General features: G+C 36.9%; 1 protein-coding gene across 1 annotated transcript in view; it reads right to left on the reverse strand.

Annotated features, from left to right (window-relative positions):
• Positions 1 to 439: 439 nt before the first annotated feature.
• The window catches only part of LOC128638271 (IgGFc-binding protein-like), a 72,695-nt gene continuing 49,160 nt past the window's right edge, over positions 440 to 23,974 (reverse strand). Inside the window, exons 7-16 of the mRNA XM_053690137.1 lie at positions 21,354 to 21,952; positions 14,595 to 15,162; positions 12,482 to 13,080; positions 10,683 to 11,235; positions 9,468 to 9,667; positions 8,000 to 8,141; positions 6,033 to 6,361; positions 3,718 to 4,288; positions 2,524 to 3,122; positions 440 to 1,026 (exon numbers count right to left, since the gene is read on the reverse strand). Of these exons, the coding sequence (XP_053546112.1) occupies positions 742 to 1,026; positions 2,524 to 3,122; positions 3,718 to 4,288; positions 6,033 to 6,361; positions 8,000 to 8,141; positions 9,468 to 9,667; positions 10,683 to 11,235; positions 12,482 to 13,080; positions 14,595 to 15,162; positions 21,354 to 21,952 (4,445 nt within the window). The 3' untranslated portion in view covers positions 440 to 741. The remainder of the gene's footprint in view (positions 1,027 to 2,523; positions 3,123 to 3,717; positions 4,289 to 6,032; positions 6,362 to 7,999; positions 8,142 to 9,467; positions 9,668 to 10,682; positions 11,236 to 12,481; positions 13,081 to 14,594; positions 15,163 to 21,353; positions 21,953 to 23,974) is intronic.

Consider the following 23,974-nt stretch of genomic DNA (forward strand, 5'->3'; position numbering starts at 1 on the left):
TTGTTTTTATTGTATCCTTTGGGGAAAAGCTTATAAAGATAGGCTAAGGAGGTGGGCTTATCATTGTGTTCAGCTCACTCCCAGTAGTGCATTGTTGCTCCTTCAATAAAGGATACTAAGAGAATTAAGTCAAATTGTTAATAGAAGTAAATTGGAAAGTTGTTTAGAATTGTACGATCTAACTGATTTACAAAAGAAAACTTTTGGGTTTCATGTCCCTTTAATGTGTACCCACGTTATCTGATGTGCAGATGTTAACGCACTTTAGACTATTGCTCCAACTCTAAAAAATAACATAGACTTGTAATATGAGAAAAAAACAAAAGCGTTATTGATTTGCTCAAGTGATGTTGACACATAAGTTTGTTAATATTTATGAGCTGTGGTGTAATCTATCAATTTTGCAAGAAACATCTAAAGTATTGAGACTTGTTGACACTTATTATTACTTATAATTATATTTATTGAGCTAAATCAGGGTATATCACATTGTCTATTATTACACATTACCAATAGCACTTTTATAAAAATCCACAGAACCCCCCTTTTTTTTATTGAGGTTTATTATCTTTATCATCTGCATTTTGCAGTAAAAAACATTAATTCTTTCTTTCCTTCTTTTCTAGATGTCATTTGTAATTGAAGGCATCATAAAGATAGTTGTTTTGTCAGTTAATTTTGAACAAGAATATTCTATGCTCTTTTATGTCAGTGTTTACTTTTTACTGCAATAGGGACGTCTCAATCGTAAATACATTCTCCAACCTTCCATGTGTTGGCAAACTCAACATCTTCTTTAATGTTTTTTGGTGCAACGTCATCCTCTGGATCTTGATTGTAGTTACCACAAAGACCACAGACAGCACCAGTATATTTACTGGGCAGCATCACCCGAGCATAATTGTCCCAGTTAAAATTCATTGTAACATCAAAATTGGTTCTGACAAAGGCGTGTTCCCCTCTAACAAAGGCCTTGATTTTATTGGATTCGTAGGAAAAGGGAAACTTCATGGGAACTCCATTAACCTAAAATCAGAAAGATAGGGTCACTATGGAACTGCATAATGTGAAATAAATTCCTAGTACCGATAGTTTAAGCAAGGAATATGACATTTTTATCAATAAAAACAAATAGAGACCATACAAACAATTTCAAAATAAAGGGACATTCTAAAGGAAAGCTAAAATAATCCAATGTTATAGAATACTGTGCTGTTTTTTTTGCTTCCCAGTCTTCCTTGCATAGAAAGAAATGGCCATGTTTACTTTCTGAAATATCTTTATGTAACTATGCTTAAAGGGGGCATACAAATATACTTTAGCTTGTATTAAAACTAGAAGGAAATGTATAATATTGTATATGCACAAAATGATGCAGATTTCTGAACACAGCTATATACCACTAATTGCTTAGAGCTGTGTATAAGCCCACATATACTTAGCCATTTACACTTGGGGGCCGATTTATCATTGTGCGGGCGGACATGATCCGCTGTAGTGGATCATGTCTGACGCACATTGACAAATGCTTATAGCATACGCTGTCAGCATTTATCATTGCACAAGCATTTCTCGTGAAATGTTTGTGCAATACCGCCCCCTGCACATTAGCGGACACTATCAGAGGTGTCAATCATCACGATCGTATCTGATTACGATGATTGCTGTCCGCCGCCTCAGAGGTGTCAGGTGAGTTAAGGAGCAGCGGTCTTATAACTGCTGCTTCTTAATTCCTGATTCTGGCGAACCTGAAGGCTTGCTCGGAATAAGCAGGTTGACTGCTTAAAAGGACATGAAACGCAAACATTTTATTTCATGATTCAGATAGAGAATACAATTTTAAACAACTTTCCAATGTATTTATATTATTTAATTTGCTTCCTTCTCTTGTTATACATTCCTGAAAGGTGTATCTAGGAAAGCTCTGGAGCAGCAGAGAACCTAGGCTCTAGCTGTTGATTGGTGGCTGCATATATATATCGATTGTGATTGGCTCACCCATGTGTTCAGTTAGAAACCATAAGTGGATTGCTGCTCCTTCAACAAATGATACCAAGAGAATGAAACAAATTAGATAATAGAAGTAAATTAGAAAGTTGTGTAAAATGATATTCTCTATCAGAATCATGAAAGAAAACAAATTGGATTTCATGTCCCTTTAATAAATCGGCCCCTTTATTCCTAATTGGTCTTAATCCATAAAACATAAAAATTCACCATTTTAAATATTTATTTTGCATTGATGTATTTCTCAAATCAGTGATTCATTCTTGACAATCTATATTTTGAAAACATTATTTCATGATCCAGAGGTAAAACAAAGACATTTTACACTGCTGAAGCCACTGAGGACCCCACATACCCTTAGACACCACCTGTGAATTATAGATCTATTAACAAAGGAATAATGATGAATATATATTGGTGGCTGGAATAGAATATGACATTGCATATTTGTCTGGTATTCTTGTTTATTTTATTTGCTAAACAAATATATTCAGTAAAGCATCACAAGAAACCTACCAAGACCTGCTGTGGATTCTCTCTTCTTAATGTAATAATCTGGTCGTACACCTCCAAGGTTATCTCCTTAGTGAAAGACCTGACTTTATTTTCACGATGTTCATTCTGAATTTTAACCATGAATTTCTCGAGAGAGGTATCATTGGAGCAAACACCAACAAACTGGTAAACACAAGAACCCATGAAGTCAAATTTCCTGCCATCAAAAGTGGTGTAGTGTGGGTCACCAGAGGCTACACAGATGGAGTAATTTACTGGGTAGCACCCTTTAATACCATTAGACACTTTACATATTTCACCAGTTCCGCAGCTTGACTCTTTGCACATCACAATTCCAAAATTGGCATCACACTTGCAGCGCACTTTGCAATTGTCATCAGACCAAAACTCTTGGTTGGGTTGATAATAACGACCATTGTAGCTGCATCCACAGTTTTCAACAGGAACGCATTTATCACCACTTAGAATGTACCCATCATTGCACTGGCAAGTTTCTTTACAAGGTTGGGTGCATCTTTCTGGAGATGTCCTGTCAGAGCAGGTAGGAGGGCAAGCACTGCCACAAGCCTCATAGTGACTATTCTCAGGACACTGGGGTACTAGAGAAAAAGCAATAAAGAAATACATAATAGATGATTATTATTATAATTATTATTTAAGTTGGATGCTAGTATATGATGCAACCTATATGGTACAATTACTTTTTATTATAAAGTTTTTTGTCCTGATATTTTGTCTTATAATTATTTGTAGGGGCTAGATTACAAGTGGGGGGATAACTTTTGCACGTAAGCAGTATAAGAATGTCACGGGTGCCAGCGTATTACAAGTTGAAAGAAAAGCGTTCGCTTGAGAGCAATCAAATTTAGAGTGCACCGGGTTAGTGCGACAGAAAACCTTGTGTAAAGGGTTAGGGATAAAATAAAAGTTGCACCAAACACTACATAAATACCAGTATATATATATATATGTGTGTGTGTGTCTAAATAATCTAAATAATCATTCTATAATAATATTTAATAATGTGTTTTATTTTGTATTTACCTCAAATATTTTACATTTCAATGTTCTTCATGTTATTCTTATTTGAAATACATATTTCTATATCTATCCATATATACCTATACATGTATATCTATTCCTATATATATAGAACTCATCATAATCCTCATAATAATTTCACATTATACTTACAGCATCCAGATTCTATTCTCCAGCTGGTTGCATTAACCCCTTCCTTCTGGCACATTGCGGCATAGGATTGCAATGCCTGGCACAGATACTGTTTTTCTCCATTATTATTGCAAACATCGTACATGCAGTTATCGAAGAATCTCTCGGGGCTGATTATGCCATAACACTCTTTGAAAGGTCCATCAACAGTTTTGTCAAGAAGACCACAGTATTGTTTGCTTTCATAAAGAGTCCTCTTGGTCTCATCACATTTTGGACAATTTCCATGACAGATATCAAAGCAAAATGCGTCTTGATCTTTTACTTTCCAAATCATTGCCCACTCTGTTATTGAGCCCACTGGTTCGTTTTCTATGGTCATTTCATCTCCAGAATTTTGATTAAAATTTCCACACAAGCCACCGGTTTCTCCATAGTAGCTGCTAGGGATGGTGATTACCACATTAGAGTCATTCTCATAAGCTACCTGAAGGCCAAAATCGGTGCTCAACACAGCACTAGGACCACTGAGGCTTACTGAGATTTTGCCGCCCAATAAAATTACAGGAATATTGGTGATTTCATCATTTATCTAAAATGAAAAAAGAAGCAGAAATAATAAATGGCTCAAGATGTCAGACACTGAGGATTCATGAGACAGGACCAAAGCAAACACAATGGCAAAATATGACAAATTGTAGTCACTGTATACAGTATTTAGCATAAATGAATACAAGATGGTTTATTTGTATTCTAGTGTAAAAATAAATACCATTTTATGTTACAGCATTTTATATTTAAATCAAGTCTGTTTTACTATGTGTTTAACTGCAAAAGGGAACAGGGAAATTCATGAAGTCAAAGTTGTACTCCTAGAACACTTTCATTGTGCTCTAAATGAGGAAACGGCCAGTGATTGGCTCATACACATGTATGCCGCCTCCTTATTAGCTCATTAGTTGTATCTTCATCTGGAGTGGCACATGAGCCCAGCTTTATCTATGTATGTAATACATTTTCAGGGGGTTAAACACATAATACAATAAAGAAATATACTGAAAAATATAATTTTAAAATGATCTTTCTGTAAAATGGACCAGCAGAAAATGAACTATTTTAATACTGTCTTTTTTTGCGGCTGTATAACAATCATTATTTTGCTTCCAGAAGTCCTTATATTCACAGGAAGGTAATAGTGGTAACAGCATATCTAGTTCTGATAGTGCTGCACGCTACACTTACATTATGTCAGGAAAAGGCTTATTTTAACTACTTAAAGGGACACTGAACCCAAATTTTTTCTTTCGTGATTTAGATAGAGCATGAAATTTTAAGCAACTTTCTGAATTACTCCTATTATACAATTTTCTTTATTCTCTTGGTATCTTTATTTGAAATGCAAGAATGTAAGTTTAGATGCCGGCCCATTTTTGGTGAACAACCTGGGTTGTCCTTGCTGATTGGTGGATAAATTCACCACCAATAAAAAATTGCTGTCCAGAGGTCTGAACCAAAAAAAAAAGCTTAGATGCCTTCTTTTTCAAATAAAGATAGCAAGAGAACGAAGAAAATTTGATAATGGGAGTAAATTAGAAAGTTGCTTAAAATTGCTGCTCTATCTGAATGACGAAAGAAAAAATTTGAGTTCAGTGTCCCTTTAACAGTATATGAGTCTATAAACAGCTTCCTCTTTTGCTTTTTGACTTAAATGGCTCATGTTTGGGAAAAAAATGTGCATTATTATAAAAAGAAAATTGTTCTACTTGTTTAAAATATTTTTTACATTATTATTATGTTAAGTAAATTATTATTAAAGGGACATGAAACCCAAAATTTGTCTTTCATGATTTAGGTAGAACAGACAATTTTAAACAACTTTCCAGTTTGCTTCTATTATCAAATTTCCTTCATTCTCTTGGTATCATTTGTTGAAGGAACAGCAATGCACTACTAGTTTCTAACTGAACACATGGGTGAGCCAATCACATTCGGTGTATATATATGCAGCCACCAATCAGAAGCTAGCACCCAGGCACTTTACAGCTTCTAAACTCACGCAGCTAAACCCTTTAACAAAGGATAACAATAGATGGAAGCAAATTAAATAATAGAAGTAAATTGGAAAGTTGTGTCACACGTTCCAGTTTACTTCTATATGAAATGTACTTCATTCTCTAGGTATCCTTTGTTGTAGAGCATATCTAGGTAGGCTCAAGATCGTGCACGTGTCTTGAGCACTATAAGGCAGCAATATTTAAAAAAATGTTTGTTAATGTTAACTAAAACAAATCTGTGTATTGTACAGCAACAAAAATGTCATTGTAGGAAGAACTTACCCTGATTTTGCCAAATTCTCCTTTACTAATGGAAATCTTGTAGTCATACACAAAAACAGTAAGGATCTGGACAAAGGACTTTGATTTACTCCATCTGTTCTCATTTTTCTCTTCAATGTGAAAAGGTACCAGATTATTGTCATTTCCCACATATTTAGCCAGGACATAAGTGCAGGTGCCATGAAAGTCAAATTCATAACCATCAAAGGTTTTGTAATGGTTATCTCCCAGTTCCCAGCAAGTTCCTACATAGTTAGGGACACAGACAGGATTTCCATCTTGAATCTTACATGATTCTTGGCTTCTACAGGTGATCGACTTACATGGATCTGAAAAAAAGAACCATTACACTAAAATAATATGTACTGTACATCATACTTAAAATATATTGAAATAATATAAAGCAGCAAAGCGCAACTTATAAGATATGATTTTTGCGTCTATTAAGTGAATCTTTTTTCCTTGCTCTCTTGGACTCTCCCCCAGTTTTCATAGCTTTAAATCTTTTCCCTGAAAACCTTCTTATACAGAAAAGAGAATTTATCACTTATTATTTAAATGTAAAATGACATCACTTAGGGATGATGATCTAACGCTCTGTCGTCGGGTGAGATTATACAAATAGTCTTGGCAGTTCTGTGAGGTCCATCAAAGAATTTTAGAAAGGCAAATTTTAGCTTAAGAACGGTTTATTTCACAAGTTTGGGATGTGACGATGAGACACACGCACAGCAAGAATTTATTTTAAAACAAAACAAAGATTTTGCGAGATTTCTCTCCATGTCAGCAAGTTTTTGCTCATCGTACCCTTAGCCCTAACAAATACCATTAGAACATTCATTAGCAAACACATTCTTGAATGGTAAAACAATTAATCAACATGAATATTCATTATACCATTTGAATTTGAATATATAAATATATATCTAAATTAAAGTAAACAGTTATTTGTCATATCCTAAAAGGTATGCGAATTTATATATTTGTGGTAATGTTATACCAAGCTGTGCTTTATTGCTAAAAAATAATAACAATAATAATAATAATAGCTACAATAATCATTTACAATGTAATATCGCCTAACAGGGGTCTATTTATCAAGCTCCGTAACCTGTCCGCCTACTCTAAAGGTGGCGGACAGAAATCAACCCAGTCAGATACGATCGGGTTGATTGACACCCCCTGCTAGCGATCTGCAGGGGGTGGTATTGAACCAGCAGTTCACAAGAACTGCTGGTGCAATGATAAATGCTGAGAGCGTACGCTGTCGGCATTTATCGATGTGCGGCGAACATGGTTCACTATAGCGGATCATGTCCGTCCGCACAATGATAAATGGACCCCATTGAGAGTACTATAACAGACTGTAAGCTCGTCGAAGCAGGATTCTCAACCCTCCAATAACCTCCATGTTACTTTGCATTGTTAAAACCAAGGCCACCCTTAGTGTGTGCAGGGCCCTGGGAAAGACCAATTTGTGGGGGTCTTTAGCTCTGCCCCCTGTATGGCACACCACTATACCAGCATTCACTTGTTCCTATATAAAGAATAATACTTTATATTACACTTCCTGGTAACATAAATAAAATACAGGATTACCGTTGTTTTCTACTATAAACCCGAATGGCCATGTATTCTGAGAAACACAGTGGGGCTTTACAAATAAATAAACAATAATATTAATATGAACATGTTCTCTAAACTGTGCAATACCATATATTAAGTGTGTCCTTACTTAGTCTGTATGTGGATTTGTAATTAGTGATGTTCCTACAATTTATTTATTGAAACATTGTATAATGCTATGGAATATGTTTATAAATAAGGCATTTTTAAATAATAATAATCAGAAGTTTATTTGTTTTTATAGTCTATACTATTGTACGGCCATAAAATATTGTTGTTCTATCAATGCTATAAATGAAGAACTATATTGAGTCATCACAGGGATTATATACTCATCTTACCAGGATTTATGCATCCAACAGATCCCGAAAGGTACGTGCACAATTCACTAGCAGCACAACCGTAGGGCTCACAGACCAACAACTGATTGGCTTTGCATGTACATTGTTGACTACAGCCATCTGATATGACAGTTTCATTAGGCTGGAAGGAAACACAAGGTGGGAATCAGTAGGATACTTTAATAAAACCTTTCTACACTTCCCTAAGTACTAAGGCAGCTCTTGTTACAGTATCACGCAATGGGTAAACTAATTATAATTCATCTGATGGCTTTGTAAACTGATTTCTTTTTAAAGAAAATCCATTAAAATCTATGGGAGATTTTGCAGATGGAATCTGTGGTACATTTTTCAACTGGAATAGAATCAACCCCATAAAATAAATATAACTATCACTGGTTATAGACTCTGAAATGTGCATTTAAAAAAATAAATATTATTGTAAGATTAAAGAGATATTAAGACTCAAAATGTAACTCATCCATAAAATAAACATAACAACATTACAATGTATATGAATTGTGTATTATGCATGTGTCTGTGGGTGCCTGTTCCAGTTCCTCCCAGAAATTCCTGAGCTCAGATTATTATTGATTTTTTCTCATGCTCTAGTGTTTACTCTTCATAGTCTCTCTAACCACGCGTTCTCTTCGGGGGGATTATTTATGTTGCTGCTTGCCAGTAGTAATGAGGATGATAGGCAGCTTATGTATGAATATTATGGTCAAACAGAAGTCAACAGTATGTACTTGTACAATAACTTAAAATGCAGTAGGCTACCTCTCATTATCTATAGACTATGGGGTCTATTTAAGAATGGGGCCTATTTAAGAAGGTGCGAGCGGACATGATCCGATATTGCGGATAATGTCTACTGCACATCGATAAATGCCGAAAGAATACGCTCTCTGCATTTATCATTGCACCAGCAGTTCTTGTGAACTGCTGGTGCAATACCGTCCCCTGCAGATTCACGGCCAATCGGCCACTAGTAGGGGGTGTTAATCAACCCGATCGAATTGGAACGGGTTGATTTCCGGCGATGTCTGTCTGCCGCCTCAGAGTAGGCGAACAGGTTATGGAGCAGCAGACTTTAGACCGCTGCTTCCTAACTTGTGTTTCTGGTGAGCCTGAAGACTCGCCAGAAACACGGGGCACCAAGCTCTATACGAGCTTGATAAATATGCCCCTGTGGGTCTATAAGGATATGAATGTGTCTATATAAATATATAGTTATATTTTGGTACATATAGCAGATTATAAATTAGTGTGGATCTGTTTGTTTAATGATTAGATATACATTTGGGAAATGCTTGGTTGCAGGGATGTGATTTGTTAATTATCTTTTAGTTTTCCAATATATTTTAATGTCCTTTTAAATAAAATGGACACAGATATTTTCAACTATAAATATACAATTAATATAAAGCAGGATCATTTTCATAAGTCATCAGGTGACAAGTTTTACCATATAGAATTTCATGTTTTGGTAGCAGCCACATTGGTTAGGGGGAACGCAGGCTCCATTTTGAAACAGAAAACCAGTGTCACATTGACATCCTTCCGAGCAAGTCGTTGGGCAGATGGCAGTGTCATAGAGAGAAGAGCAACTTGTAGAACAGAGATCAGCACAGGATTCAAAATGGCTGTGTTCTTGGCAAGTTAATGCTATAGGGAAGAAAAATGGGAATTCTTAAAATAGAATATTTGCACTATCGCAGTGTAAGTAATGAGTAAATCTTTCCTGGCATTTGTTAAAAATAGAACATATTGGCTGCATTTCTTTAAGTGAATGTCAAATGTTTGCTGAACATTTCTAGTTTTGCAAAACAAATATTAAAAGTGTAACATTTTAATATTGAATGAAACATTCATTTGTGAAACAGAACAATTGAGTATTGAATGTGCTGTTTGAATAGCCATATATCAACATTCAAAGGGTGATTTTCAAACACTTCAGTGTATGTCTACGTAAATCAATATTTCAATGTAATATTCAAATGTTAATATTCATTCTCTAGAAACCTTTCAGTGGCAGAAGAAATGTCAAAGGTAATATTCACTCTACAATTTGAACAACATAACTGCAACCTTAAAGGGATATGAAACCCAAAAATGTTCTTTTGTGATTTAGACAGAGCACACAATTTAAAAAAATAAATAATCAAATTTACTTCTATTATAAAATTATTATTATTAATAATTCTTTGTTGAAGAGATACCTAGGTAGTATCTGTAGCACTACATGACAGGTAATAGTGCTGCCCTCTAGTGCGCTTGCTAATGGAAAACATTCTTTCAAAACTGTTACCATATAGTACTAGAGACAAGTGCATGCACCTAAGCTTACATCCCTGATTTCCAACAAAAGATACCAAGAGAACAAAGACAATTTAATAATAGAAGTAAATGAGAAATTAGTTTTAAATTGATTGTTCTAGCTGAATCATAAAAGAAAATGTTTGGGTTTCATATCCCATTAACCAAGCTCTATTCAGTGAGTCGCTATTTGTAAGACTTTTAGTTATACATATGTTTAAATATTTACTACTCCATATGTACATTTTAATATAAACATGAAAAATAAGACTGGCAATTTCAAGACTAAAAAAAAATATTTTAGAGCAGGAGTTCTTATAATTCCTTTTTAAACAAATCATTGCATTTTTTTTTCTATACTCACGGCAGAAACTTGGTGTCCTCCATGATGTGATTGTGATACCAGCTTCCTGGCAAACTGTGACATAGCTTTGAAGGATGACACACAAGTCTCCACTTCCAGAACACAGGGAGGTTACGCAATTGCTGAGATACCCAGATGGGTCAACTGAAGAGTGACAAGAAGCAAATGGACGATGAGGTGATGTAAGTATTCCACAGAATGCCTCCTTTGCCAAGGCCTCTGCTTTTTTCTTCGCACAGGTTGGACAGCCCTCTCCGATGCAACTTTCACTGCTACTACAGAGCTCTGCTGAATCCTGGTCCTTCCATAAGTTTGCAAATGCAGGGATGTTGCCATCGGTAATGTTGAGGTCATCTTCAGGGTTGTCATTGTAATTCCCACAAAGACCACACATCTGATTGTGATAGTTGCCCGGAACAGTTACCCGAACAGTCAAGTCAGAGTTTATGATCAATCCAAAGTCGGTACTAATAGATATACCAAGGCTTTGAAGTGTCACGCTAATTTTACCTGACAAAAGGTCAAAAGGAGCATTGTATATTACTCCATCCACCTGTTTAAATAATAGAAGATTAATGTTGTATTAATAAAGAAAAGTGGTTAAACATTTTATTTATGCATCAGTAATTAAATACTGCATTGTAAAAGATCTGCTTATCAATTAAATTCAGTTAGCAAATCATTTATTGATTTTAGATCCAGTAACACACCCTGTGAAAAGCATGTTAAGTAGGTTTTATCTTATCTTATAGGCTGTGGACAGTTAGGGACAGAAATAAATTAGCTCCTACACTGATCAAGAAAATTGCTTTATAGCATGTTGAAGGGTAAAGCTTTCGAAGTCTGGAGCATGCATTGTGGGAGTCTGGAGGGGGAAGCAAGATGCACCAAGCCGCGCTCCCTGGAATTTTGCTCTTTATATTGAAGTATAAGCACCCATTTAAGTAACTTTAATTACATTTTTTTATGAGATACTATCTCTCTGTTATTCTTAGATTGAACAGGGTGTTCTATAAAAGTATAGGTGCTCTGACAAAATGCAGAAGGACATTTGGCAGACGGACATTTGGCAGACGGACATTTGGCCGACATACAGAAAGCTAAAGAATGTTCCGATTTCGGCCGAGGGCAGATACGTTCCAGAGTGCTCTGTTCTAATCAGAGCCTCGGGCGCCGCAACTGCCTCTGGGAACCTTACCATGGGTCCCAGACCGCACGTTTTGTAATTCTCTGTCTGGGAAATTATCTATCTATCAAATCTATCTATTTATCTATCAAATCTATCTATCTATCTATCATATCTAGCAAATGTATCTATTGCATCTATTGATCTATCTATCTATCTATCTAATCTATGTATCTATCTATCAAATCTATCTATCTCGTGGTCGGACTGTTATCTGACAGACACTTGTGTTTCGGCCAAATGTCCGTCGGCCAAATGTCCGTCGGCCAAATGTCCGTCTGCCAAATGTCCGTCGGCTAAAAGTCCAGCCACGAAAGTATATATACTGTATAGTATATATACAGACATTGTAAAATGTATTACATAAAAACATTCTCCATTTAGTGACCCAAGAAGCTAACACATCTTTAAATAATAATGTTGTTCCAAAGTGGATTTTTATGCAATAAAGCTTGAAGGCAACAGGTGCCTTTGTAAAAATGTACAAATAATACATCATAACAATAATACATTACAATAAAATTCCCTAATAAACAAATAGTAGTAAATATAAATGTATTTCAATTTGTTATATCAATACAGTGCACAACATTTTGGGAATTGATGCACTTACCAATATTTTAGTTTCTGAGTCTTGAAGAATATTTAAGGTAAAATTATAGACTTCTACAGTAATTGTTTTCTTAATGGATGAAACAATAGCCCCAGCTTTTTGGTTTCTTATTTTGACAGCAAATGGATTCAGGTTGTATGATGGAGAGATGCAAGACTTCGCTAAAGTATATGAGCAGTTCCCATAAAAGTCATATGTCAAACCATCAAATGTCATAAAGCTTGATTCTCCCATTGCTGAGCATAGAGCAGAGCCAACTGGGTGACAGCTTTGTACGCCTTTTTCCACACGACATTCTTCATAGGGCCCACAAGAGAAAGCGGAACATGCGACAGAACCTCCAATGTTGCAAGAACATCTCTGGTCACAGGTGTCTGTAGGGTAGAAGACTGCTCCAGCTTTGTAGTATTGCCCATTGAAGGAGCAGCCACATTCATACATGGGAACACATTGGCCAGCACTGAGAACAAAACCAGTATCACAGGCACAGCCTTCCTTACAAAGAGCATCACAGCTTGTGGAAGTGGTCAGTGACAGACAAGTGGAAGGACAACCACTTGAACATAAGTCATAGTGGCTATTGATTAGACAGGTGAGATCTGCAAAACAGGTAGTGAAAACATTGTTAGTTTCTTCTGAGAGCAGAGCAGAAAGCATTCATTCATATAGATAAAGTAAAGGGACATCAAACCCAAAATGTTTCTTTCATGATTCAGATAGAGTATACAATTTTAAACAACCTTCAAATGTGCTTTATTCTCTTGGTATCTTTAAAGGAACAGTCTACACCAGAATTGTTATTGTTTGAAAAGATAGATAATCCCTTTATTACCCATTCCCAAGTTTTGCATAACCAACACAGTTATATTAATGTACTTTTTACCTCTGTGATTACCTTGTATCTAAGCCTCTGCAAACTGCCCCCTTATTTCAGTTCTTATGAAAGACTTGCCTACATTTTAGCCATTCAGTGCTGACTCCTAGGTAACTCCACAGACGTGAGCACAATGTTATCTATATGGCACACATAAACTAGTGCCCCCTAGTTGTGTAAAAAAATGACAAAATGCATTCAGATAAGAGGTGGCCTTCAAGGGCTAAGAAATTAGCATATGAACCTACCTAGGTTTAGCTTTCAACTAAGAATACCAAGAGAATAAATAAAAATTGATGATACAAGTAAATTGGAAAGTTGTTTAAAAATGAAATGCCCTATCTGAGTCATGAAAGTTTAGTTTTGACTAGACTGTCCCTTTAAGCCTTAAAGCCCAATAAGTAGAGTGAAGTCATATTCAGAGGAGCAGTGCTGCAGTGGTGGAAAGTTGAAATTTTAGTGAGAGACAGTTAAGATGTTTAGTCATGTTTGGAATCAGAATAAGTAACCTTATACAGAATTCAGTTTCAATACATTTAAGACCTTCTGTAAACACTGTCTTATAGATGAAACAACTACAGCAAACTGACTTTGAACAAAGTAATTTACCAAAGTATTAGATTTTGTAAAAGGAATTTAGCAGTTTTCGGTTATAGCATAATGATGTTTAAAAACATCTGCACAAACTTAAAGGGACACTTAAGTCAAAATTAAACTTACATAATTCAGAAAGAGCAGCAGTTTTAAACAACTTTCCAATTTACTTCCATTATCGAAATGTGCTTATTCTATTTATATGCACACATTCTGAGGCACTAGTACTGAGCATGTGCAAGATTTCCCAATATTTACATATAACATGTATATTGTGATTGGCTGATGGCTGTCACGTGATACAGAGGGAAGGGAAATAGAAGTAACTTTGAAATGTATCAGAAAAAACACGTACTATTCATTTGAAATTCAGACTTTACTGCATTGTCTTTCTATTATGCACTAGTAGTTATGCAAATCTACTGTATTTGCTGGTCTTTTCATTGTGAAAAATGTTAATGCATAATATTAAAAATATTCTTTGTAAATGCCAAAAATATATTTTTTGTACGTACAGTGAAATAACCCTTGTTTTTAGCACAAGAACTGGAAAATCTTTTAGACATGATTTAGGAAATAAATATTTGAGGACTGGGTAGAGGTAGTCTGGACTATAATATGCAAGGCTTGACGGATTGTACTCACTGCAGAATGTGTCAGATCTCCATTCATATACAGTAGCGCCAGCTTCCTGGCAAGTAGAAGTATATGCTGATATAAGGCGACAGGGAATGTCCCCACGTTTGCCATAAGCACAGAGATCATAAATACAGTCTTCAAAGTAATCTTCAGGTGAGATGACAGCATGGCAATCTCTGAAAGGACCCTTCTTGTCCAATAATATGCCACACTCTTCTTTGCTTTTCTTTTGTTCTTTCTCCAGAGATGCCAAGTCAGGGCACAGTTTTTCTGGGACTTCTCGGCACCCTGGCACAACACCTACTTTCCAGCTCTGTCCAAACTCAATAATGTCATTAATAAGACTACCGTCCTGGCCAGTGAAATCATCTAATGGGTTATTGTTGAAGTTGCCGCAGAGGCCACAAACTAATCCGTAATAGGAAGAGGGCACAGTGACAGCAACACGTGCATCCCAGTCAAAAGTTACTCGAATTCCATCCCTGGACTGAATTATACAGTGGCGGCCAGAACGGAAAATGGACAAATGCCCATTGCTGAGGGTCAGTGGAAGGTTGGATAGTAACCCATCAATCTGTAAGGAAAAGAAAAGTGCATTCAAGTCAGGATTCTTTAGACAACTGAGCTAGAAAGGTAAAACATTTAAAATATGACACAATAATTAAGAATTAAGAATTAGTTTATCAGTATTTTAACTTCTAATTGGTTATTTTTTTTTTAGTTTTTTAAAACCTACTTGGAATTGCAACTGAATTTTTTTTCCATAGAAATTCCAATTAAAATTTGAAATTAGAACCAATATTTTGTTCCATTCTCAGGTATTGGTGACATAAGATTTTGTTTTTATTTTCATAATGTCTATCAGCAAGATTACGAGTTATGAGCGCTATAGGGAAATTAAAGAACGCAACAAAAGTTGCGTTATTTAACCCTCTATAGCGCTGCCATTACAAGTTTTGAAACAGCCGGCTTGTGCGTGCGATATGGGTTTTTTAAGCTCCATACCGCACAAAATACAATCGCTGTTTTGACGTGCTCGTGCACGCTTTCCCCATAGACATCAATGGGGAGAGCGGGTCAGAAAAAAGTCTTACACCTGCGATCGCGGAATGAAAAGCTCCGTAACGCAGCCCCATTGATGTCTATGGAGAAAAATAAAGATATGTTTAAACCTAACACCCTAACATAAACCCCACATCTTAACACCCCTAATCTTCTGCCCCCAACATCGCCGCCACCTACCTACAGTTATTATCCCCTAATCTGCCTCCCCCGATATCGCCGCCACCTAAATAAACCTATTAACCCCTAATCTGCCGCTCCCGATATCGCCGCCACTATACTAAAGTTATCAACCCCTATTCCGCTACACCCCAACATTGCCCACACTATATTAAAGTTATTAACCCCTATTCCTCCGCTCCCCAACATCGCTGCCACTAAATAAAGGTATTAACCCCTAAACCTAACCCTAACATAACTCTAACCCTAACACCCCCTAACTTTAACATAATTAAAATAGAGCTAAATTAAACTTACTATTATTAACTAACTACCAGCTAGATTACGAGTTTTGTCGGTAATGGTGTGCGGTGCTAACTTTAAGTTCCAGCTCACTGCTCACCTACAAACAACGCTGGTATTACAGGTTTTATTCAACCTGGCGTTAGCCTCTAAAAAGTGAGCGGAGAGCAAAATTTAGCTCCACATCTCACCTCAATACCAGCGTTGCTTACAGTAGCGGTAAGCTGGCTAAACGTGCTTGTGCACGATTTCCCCATAGGAAACAATGGGGCAGATTCGGCTGAAAAAGAACCTAACACCTGCAAAAAAGCATCGTTCAGCTCCTAATGCAGCCCCATTGTTTCCTATGAGGAAATACATTTTATATCTGCACCTAACACCCTAACATGAACCCGAGTCTAAACACCCCTAATCTTACACTTATTAACCCCTAATCTGCCGCCCCCAACATCGCCGACACCTACATTATAGTAATTAACCCATAATCTGCCCCCCCAACATCGTCGCAACTATATTAAATGTATTAACCCCTAATCTGCCGCTGCCAACATCGCCGCCACTATACTAAAGTTATTAACCCCTAAACCTAAGTCTAACCCTAACCCTAACACCCCCCTAACTTAAATATAATTTAAATACTTCTAAATAAATTTACTATCATTAACTACATTATTCCTATTTAAAACTAAATACTTACCTATAAAATAAACCCTAAGCTAGCTACAATATAACTAATAGTTACATTGTATCTAGCTTAGGGTTTATTTTTATTTTACAGGCAAGTTTGTATTTATTTTAACTAGGTACAATAGTTATTAAATAGTTATTAACTACTTAATAACTACCTAGCTAAAATAAATACAAATTTACCTGTAAAACAAACCCTAACCTAAGTTACAATTACACCTAACACTACACTATAATTAAATTACGGCTAGATTTAGAGTTTTTTCGGTAACGACCCGCGTAGCTAACGCTGGCTTTTTTCTGGCCGCACCTTTAAAATAACTCTGGTATTGAGAGTCCACAGAATGGCTGCGTTAGGCTCCAAAAAAGGAGCATAGAGCATTTTTAACGCAACTGCAACTCTCGATACCAGAGTTGCTTACGGACGCGGCCAGCCTCAAAAACGTGCTCGTGCACGATTCCCCCATAGAAAACAATGGGGCTGTTTGAGCTGAAAAAAAACCTAACACCTGCAAAAAAGCCGCGTTCAGCTCCTAACGCAGCCCCATTGTTTGCTATGGGGAAACACTTCCAACGTCTGCACCTAACACCCTAACATGTACCCCGAGTCTAAACACCCCTAACCTTACACTTATTAACCCCTATTCTGCCGCCCCCGCTGTCGCTGACCCCTGCATATTATTTTTAACCCCTAATCTGCCGCTCCGTAAACCGCCGCTACTTACATTATCCCTATGTACCCCTAATCTGCTGCCCCTAACACTGCCGACCCCTATATTATATTTATTAACCCCTAATCTGCTCCCCACAACGTCGCCTCCACCTGCCTACACTTATTAACCCCTAATCTGCCGAGCGGACCGCACCGCTATTATAATAAAGTTATTAACCCCTAATCCGCCTCACTAACCCTATAATAAATAGTATTAACCCCTAATCTGCCCTCCCTAACATCGCCGACACCTAACTTCAATTATTAACCCCTAATCTGCCGACCGGAGCTCACCGCTATTCTAATAAATGTATTAACCCCTAAAGCTAAGTCTAACCCTAACACTAACACCCCCCTAAGTTAAATATAATTTTAATCTAACGAAATTAATTAACTCTTATTAAATAAATTATTCCTATTTAAAGCTAAATACTTACCTGTAAAATAAACCCTAATATAGCTACAATATAAATTATAATTACATTGTAGCTATTTTAGGATTAATATTTATTTTACAGGCAACTTTGTAATTATTTTAACCATGTACAATAGCTATTAAATATTTAAGAACTATTTAATAGTTACCTAGTTAAAATAATTACAAAATTACCTGTAAAATAAATCCTAACCTAAGTTACAATTAAACCTAACACTATACTATCATTAAATTAATTAAATAAAATACCTACAATTACCTACAATTAAACCTAACACTACACTATCAATAAATTAATTAAATACAATATGTACAAATAACTACAATGAAATAAACTAACTAAAGTACAAAAAATAAAAAAGAACTAAGTTACAAAAAATAAAAAAATATTTACAAACATAAGAAAAATATTACAACAATTTTAAACTAATTACACCTACTCTAGGCCCCCTAATAAAATAACAAAGACCCCCAAAATAAAAAATGCCCTACCCTATTCTAAATTACTAAAGTTCAAAGCTCTTTTACCTTACCAGCCCTGAACAGGGCCCTTTGCGGGGCATGCCCCAAGAAGTTCAGCTCTTTTTCCTGTAAAAAAAACCCATACAATACCCCCCCCCAACATTACAACCCACCACCCACATACCCCTAATCTAACCCAAACCCCCCTTAAATAAACCTAACACTAAGCCCCTGAAGATCATCCTACCTTGTCTTCACCTCACCAGGTATCACCGATCCGTCCTGGCTCCAAAATCTTCTTCCAACCCAAGCGGGGGCTGGCGATCCATCATCCGGTGGCTGAAGAGGTCCAGAAGAGGCTCCAAAGTCTTCATCCTATCCGGGAAGAAGAGTAGATCCGGACCGGCAACCATCATCTTCCAAGCGGCATCTTCTATCTTCATCCGATGAGGACCGGCTCCATCCTGAAGACCTCCGACGCGGACCCATCTTCATCCGGCGACGTCCAACTGAAGAATGACGGTTCCTTTAAGGGACGTCATCCAAGATGGCGTCCCTCGAATTCCGATTGGCTGATAGGATTCTATCAGCCAATCGGAATTAAGGTAGGAATATTCTGATTGGCTGATGGAATCAGCCAATCAGAATCAAGATCAATCCGATTGGCTGATCCAATCAGCCAATCAGATTGAGCTTGCATTCTATTGGCTGATCGTACACTGAATCTTCAGTGGAAGGTACACAATTCAAAATGGCGTCCCTTGCATTCCTATTGGCTGAAAAAATTTGAATCATCCAATAGAATGAGATCTGCTTAAATCCTAGTAGCTGATTTGAGCAGCCAATAGGATTTTAGCAGCTCTAATTTCTATTGACTGATTCAAAATTTTCAGCCAATAGGAATGCAAGGGACGCCATTTTGAATTGCGTACCTTGCATTGAAGATTCCATGTATGGCGGCGACCGTATGAAGAGGATGCTCCGCGCCGGATGTCTTCAGGATGGACCCGCTCCGCGCCTCCGGGATCAAGATAGAAGATGCCGCATGGATGAAGGTAGAAGAGACTGGATGAAGACTTCTCGCCGCCAGGATGAAGATCGTTCAAGCGGAACTTCAAAAACTGTAAGTGTATCGTCGGGGGTTAGTGTTAGGTGTTTTTAAGGTTTTTTTGGGTGTTTTTTTTTTTTTAGATTAGTGTTTTGGGCAGCAAAAGAGCTAAATGCCTACACAAATGCCCTTTTCAGGGCACTGGGTAGATTAGGATTTTTAAAAATTAGGTTTTTTATTTTAGGAGGTTGGTTGGGTGGTGGGTTTTACTGTTGGGGGGAGTCTTTGTATTTTTTTACAAGTAAAAGAGCTGTTTAATTTAGGGCAATGCCCTACAAAAGGCCCTTTTAAGGGCTATTGGTAGTTTATTGTAGGCTAGGTTTTTTTTTTTTTGGGTGGGCTTTTTTATTTTTATAGAGCTATTAGATTAGGTGTAATTCTTTTTTATTTTTGATAATTTCGTTTGTTATTTTTTGTAATTTAGTGTTTGCTATTTTTTGTAATTTAGTATTTTTTATTTTTTGTAATTAGATAGTTTGTAAATTTTAGAGTAGTGTTAGGATTTTTTTAATCGGTAGTTTAGTTTTATTTAATTGGTAGTTAGTTTAATTTTAGTTTAATAATTATATTAGTTTAATTGTTAGTTTAAACTTAGTTTTTTTAATTTGACTGGTAAATTTTAATTTAAGATAGGGAAATTGTAATTTTAATATTAAATTAGGGGGTGTTAGGGTTAGGGTTACGTTAGGGTTATGGTTAGGTTTAGGGGTTACTACTTTAATTTAGTTTATTGCGGTGTGGGGGGCTTGCGGTTTAGGGGTTAATAGTTTACTTTAGTATATTTCGTTGTGGGGGGCTTGCAGTTTAGGGGTTAATAGGTTTATTATAGTGGTGGCGGTGTAGGGCTTAATAACTTGAGCACAGTGGGGGCGATGTGGGCGGACGGCGGTTTAGAGGTTAATAACTTTATTATAGTGGTGACGATGTCAGGGAACGGCAGAATAGGGGTTAATAATTATTTTTAGTGGTGGCGATGTCGGGAGCGGCAGATTAGGGGTTAATAACTTTAATATAGTATTTGCGATGCAGGAGGGCCTTGGTTTAGGGGTTAATAGGTAGTTTATGGGTGTTTAATGTACTTTGTAGCAGTTTAGTGATGAGTTTTAAGTTACAGTTTTGTAGCGCAAAACTCATAACTACTGCTCTCAGATTGCGAAACGGATTTTGTCGTTTTAGGCTGGAATGCAGGTTTTTAGCCTGACCGCAAAACTCGTAATGGCTGTGCTATGGAAGTCCCATAATTTTTTTTAATTTTTATGAGTGCGGGACTGACGTTGCGTTACAGGCTAAAAGGTTTGCGGTACAGCTATACCAACAAGACTTGTAATGGCTGCAGTGCTGTTTTAACGCTGAAATAGCCATTTTTTCAGCGTTAAAACCCGAACGCAAAACTTGTAATCTAGGTGTAACTGAGCCCCATATGTTGACACAACGTGAAACAAAGCACAGTTTGTACTGGTTTTAAACCTATATTGATTAGCTACAGCTTTTTCCGCAGATTCTGACTGGCTGCTGGGTTTTCAGCGGGCTCTGCAACTTATTTAGGAAGTTCTGACCTGCTACAGATTTGTGTTCATATAAATAACCTTCAAAAACAATTATCCCATATTTCATAATATTATTACAATCAAGAAACACAATAATTTTGGGTGAAGCAATTATACTGTAGCAGTAAAAGCCCAGTCAATGTGAGGAACATCCTTATGACGGCCATATAAAAGTTTTCATTTTTTGACTCATCAATTTTGAAGACAGTTGTTATATATTTTAGATCTCATTATAAACTCCTGTTATTTCACATATATGAGGATATTTTCACCTCTATTTTAAACTTACCAGGACTTGGTCTGGGTATTCTCTGCGGACCTGGATTTCTATAGAATATATCGTTACATTAACAGCCGTGGCATAAGATACACTAAGACTTCCTCTATTCTGGTTGAGTACATGGACTTGGAAATCAGTTAGCCCACGACTCTGTTTACAGAGCCCTGATAGCTTGTACTGACAAGTCCCCTGAAAATTGTAGTGGTATCCATCATAGGTGATATAATGAGGATCCCCAGATGCTGTACAGGTTCCATATGTGGTTGCATAACAATCCTGAAGACCGTCTTTAACTGCACACTCCTCCCCTGGTCTACAGCCCATCTTCTTGCATTCTACTTTGTGGGTATTTGCATTGCAAAAACATTTCTCTTTGCAAAAAGAGTCACCCCAAAATGACTCATTGGGGGCAAGGAATCGTCCTTCATAAAAGCAGCCACAGTTTTCTTTGGGTTGGCAGCGTCCTTCAATCATTACAAATCCTGCATCACATTCACAAGTTTCTACACAAGGTTCTTTGCATTTTGAAGGGGCGGTAGGGTCCTGACATGTGGCAGGACAAGCGCTCCCACAAAAATTGTAAGTGCTGTTAGTGGGACATTCAAAACCTGAGAAGAATAAATAGGTACAAGATGAGAACAAAATAATAATGATTGATAAATCAATCCTTTCCTCTCCTATGTTTGAATATTCAATATTAGCGTGTGTATATATATATATATATATATATATATATATATATGTGTGTGTGTATATATGCTTGTGTGTGTATATATATATATATATATATATATATATGCGTGTGTGCATATATATATGTGTGTGTGTATGTGTTTTTTTGTGTTTGAATTTGTGTGTATATATATATATATGTGTGTATGTGTGTATATATATATATATATATATATATATATATAGTATATATATGTGTGTGTATATATATATATATATATATATATATGTGTGTGTGTATGTGTTTTTGTGTGTTTGAGTGTGTGTGTATGTGGTGTGTACTGTGTATATATGTGTGTGAGTGTGTGTATGATTGTGTGTGTATGTATGTATGTGCATGTATGTGTGTCAGTGTGTGTATGTGTTTGTATGTTTGTGTATGTTTGTGTGTATATATGTATGTGTGTGTACGTGTGTGTGTATATTTGCTTGTGTGTGTGTATGTATATATATATATATATATGTGTGTGTGTTCGCGTATGTATGTGGTGTGTGTGTGTATGTGTGTGTTTGTCCATATATATATATGCGTGTGTGTACATGTGTGTGTATGTGGTGTGTGTGTATGTGGTATGTGTAGGTTTGTGTGTCTGCATTTGTGTGTGTGTATATGTGTGTGAGTGTATGTACGTGTGTGTATGCGTGTGTATGTATGTGCATGTGTATGTGTGCTTGTTTGTATGTGTGTGTGTATGTATGTGCATGTGTATGTGTGCTTGTTTGTATGTGTGTGTGTGCGTGTGCATGTATGGGTGTGCTAGTGTGGTGTATGTATGTTTGTGTATGTGTGTGTGTGTATATGTATGTGTGTGTATATATGTGTGTGAGTGTATGTATGTGTGTGTATGTATGTGTATAAGTGTGTATATGTATGTGTGTGTATGTATTATGTGTGTGTATATTTGTGTGTGTGTGTATATGTATGTGTGTGAGTGTATGTACGTATGTGTGCGTGTGTGTGTGTGTGTGTGTATGTATGTGTGTGTATGTATGGGTGTGCGTGTGTGGTGTATGTATGTTTGTGTGTATGTGTGTGTGTATATATGTGTGTGTTTTTTATTATTATTATCGGTTATTTGAAGAGCGCCAACAGATTCAGCAGCGCTATAAACAAAGGCGGAGTACAACAAAACAATTATAGGGTAGAGGGCCCTGCCAAGAGTTGCACTGTTGTAGTCAGCTCTTAAGAAGGTGATCTACAAACAGCTGGACTCTTAGGCTTACATGCTATGGTGTTCAGGGGATAGCAATGGAGGAGAGGAACTGGTATAGATTAGCGTAGGTTGTATGCATCCCTGAACAGTAGAGTCTTTAGGGAGCGCATGAAGTTTTCAAAACTAGGGGAGAGTCTTGTGGAGCGAGGCAGAGAGTTCCACAAGATGGGAGCCAGTCTGGAGAAGTCCTGTAAACGGGAGTGTGATGAGGTAACAAGAGAGGAGGAGAGTAGGAGGTCATGAGCAGAGCGAAGGGGATGGGAGGGAGAGTATCTGGAGGCAAGGTCTGAGATATAGGGGGGAGCAGTGCAAATGAGGACTTTGTATGATTTTTTTGCGTTTGATCCTAGAGGCAAGAGGAGACCAGTGAAGGGATTGGCAGATAGGTGCAGCAGATGAAGAGCCATGTGTAAGGAAGATGAGCCTGGCAGAGGCATTCATTATGGATTGTAAAGGAGCTTGGCGGCAGGTGGGGAGACCAGAGAGGACAGAGTTGCAGTAATCGAGGCGGAAAAGGATGAGAGAGTGGATTAAAATCTTAGTTGTGTCTTGTGTAAGGAAGTTTCTAATTTTAGAGATGTTTTTGAGGTGGAAGCGGCAGGCTTTAGCCAAGGACTGAATGTGAGGAGGGAAAGAAAGATCTGAGTCAAATGTGAGACATTGGGCAAGTGGGGTAGGGGTAAT

The sequence above is a fragment of the Bombina bombina genome, chromosome 8 (assembly GCF_027579735.1).
Source record: "Bombina bombina isolate aBomBom1 chromosome 8, aBomBom1.pri, whole genome shotgun sequence".
In the NCBI taxonomy this organism is placed as follows: domain Eukaryota; kingdom Metazoa; phylum Chordata; class Amphibia; order Anura; family Bombinatoridae; genus Bombina; species Bombina bombina.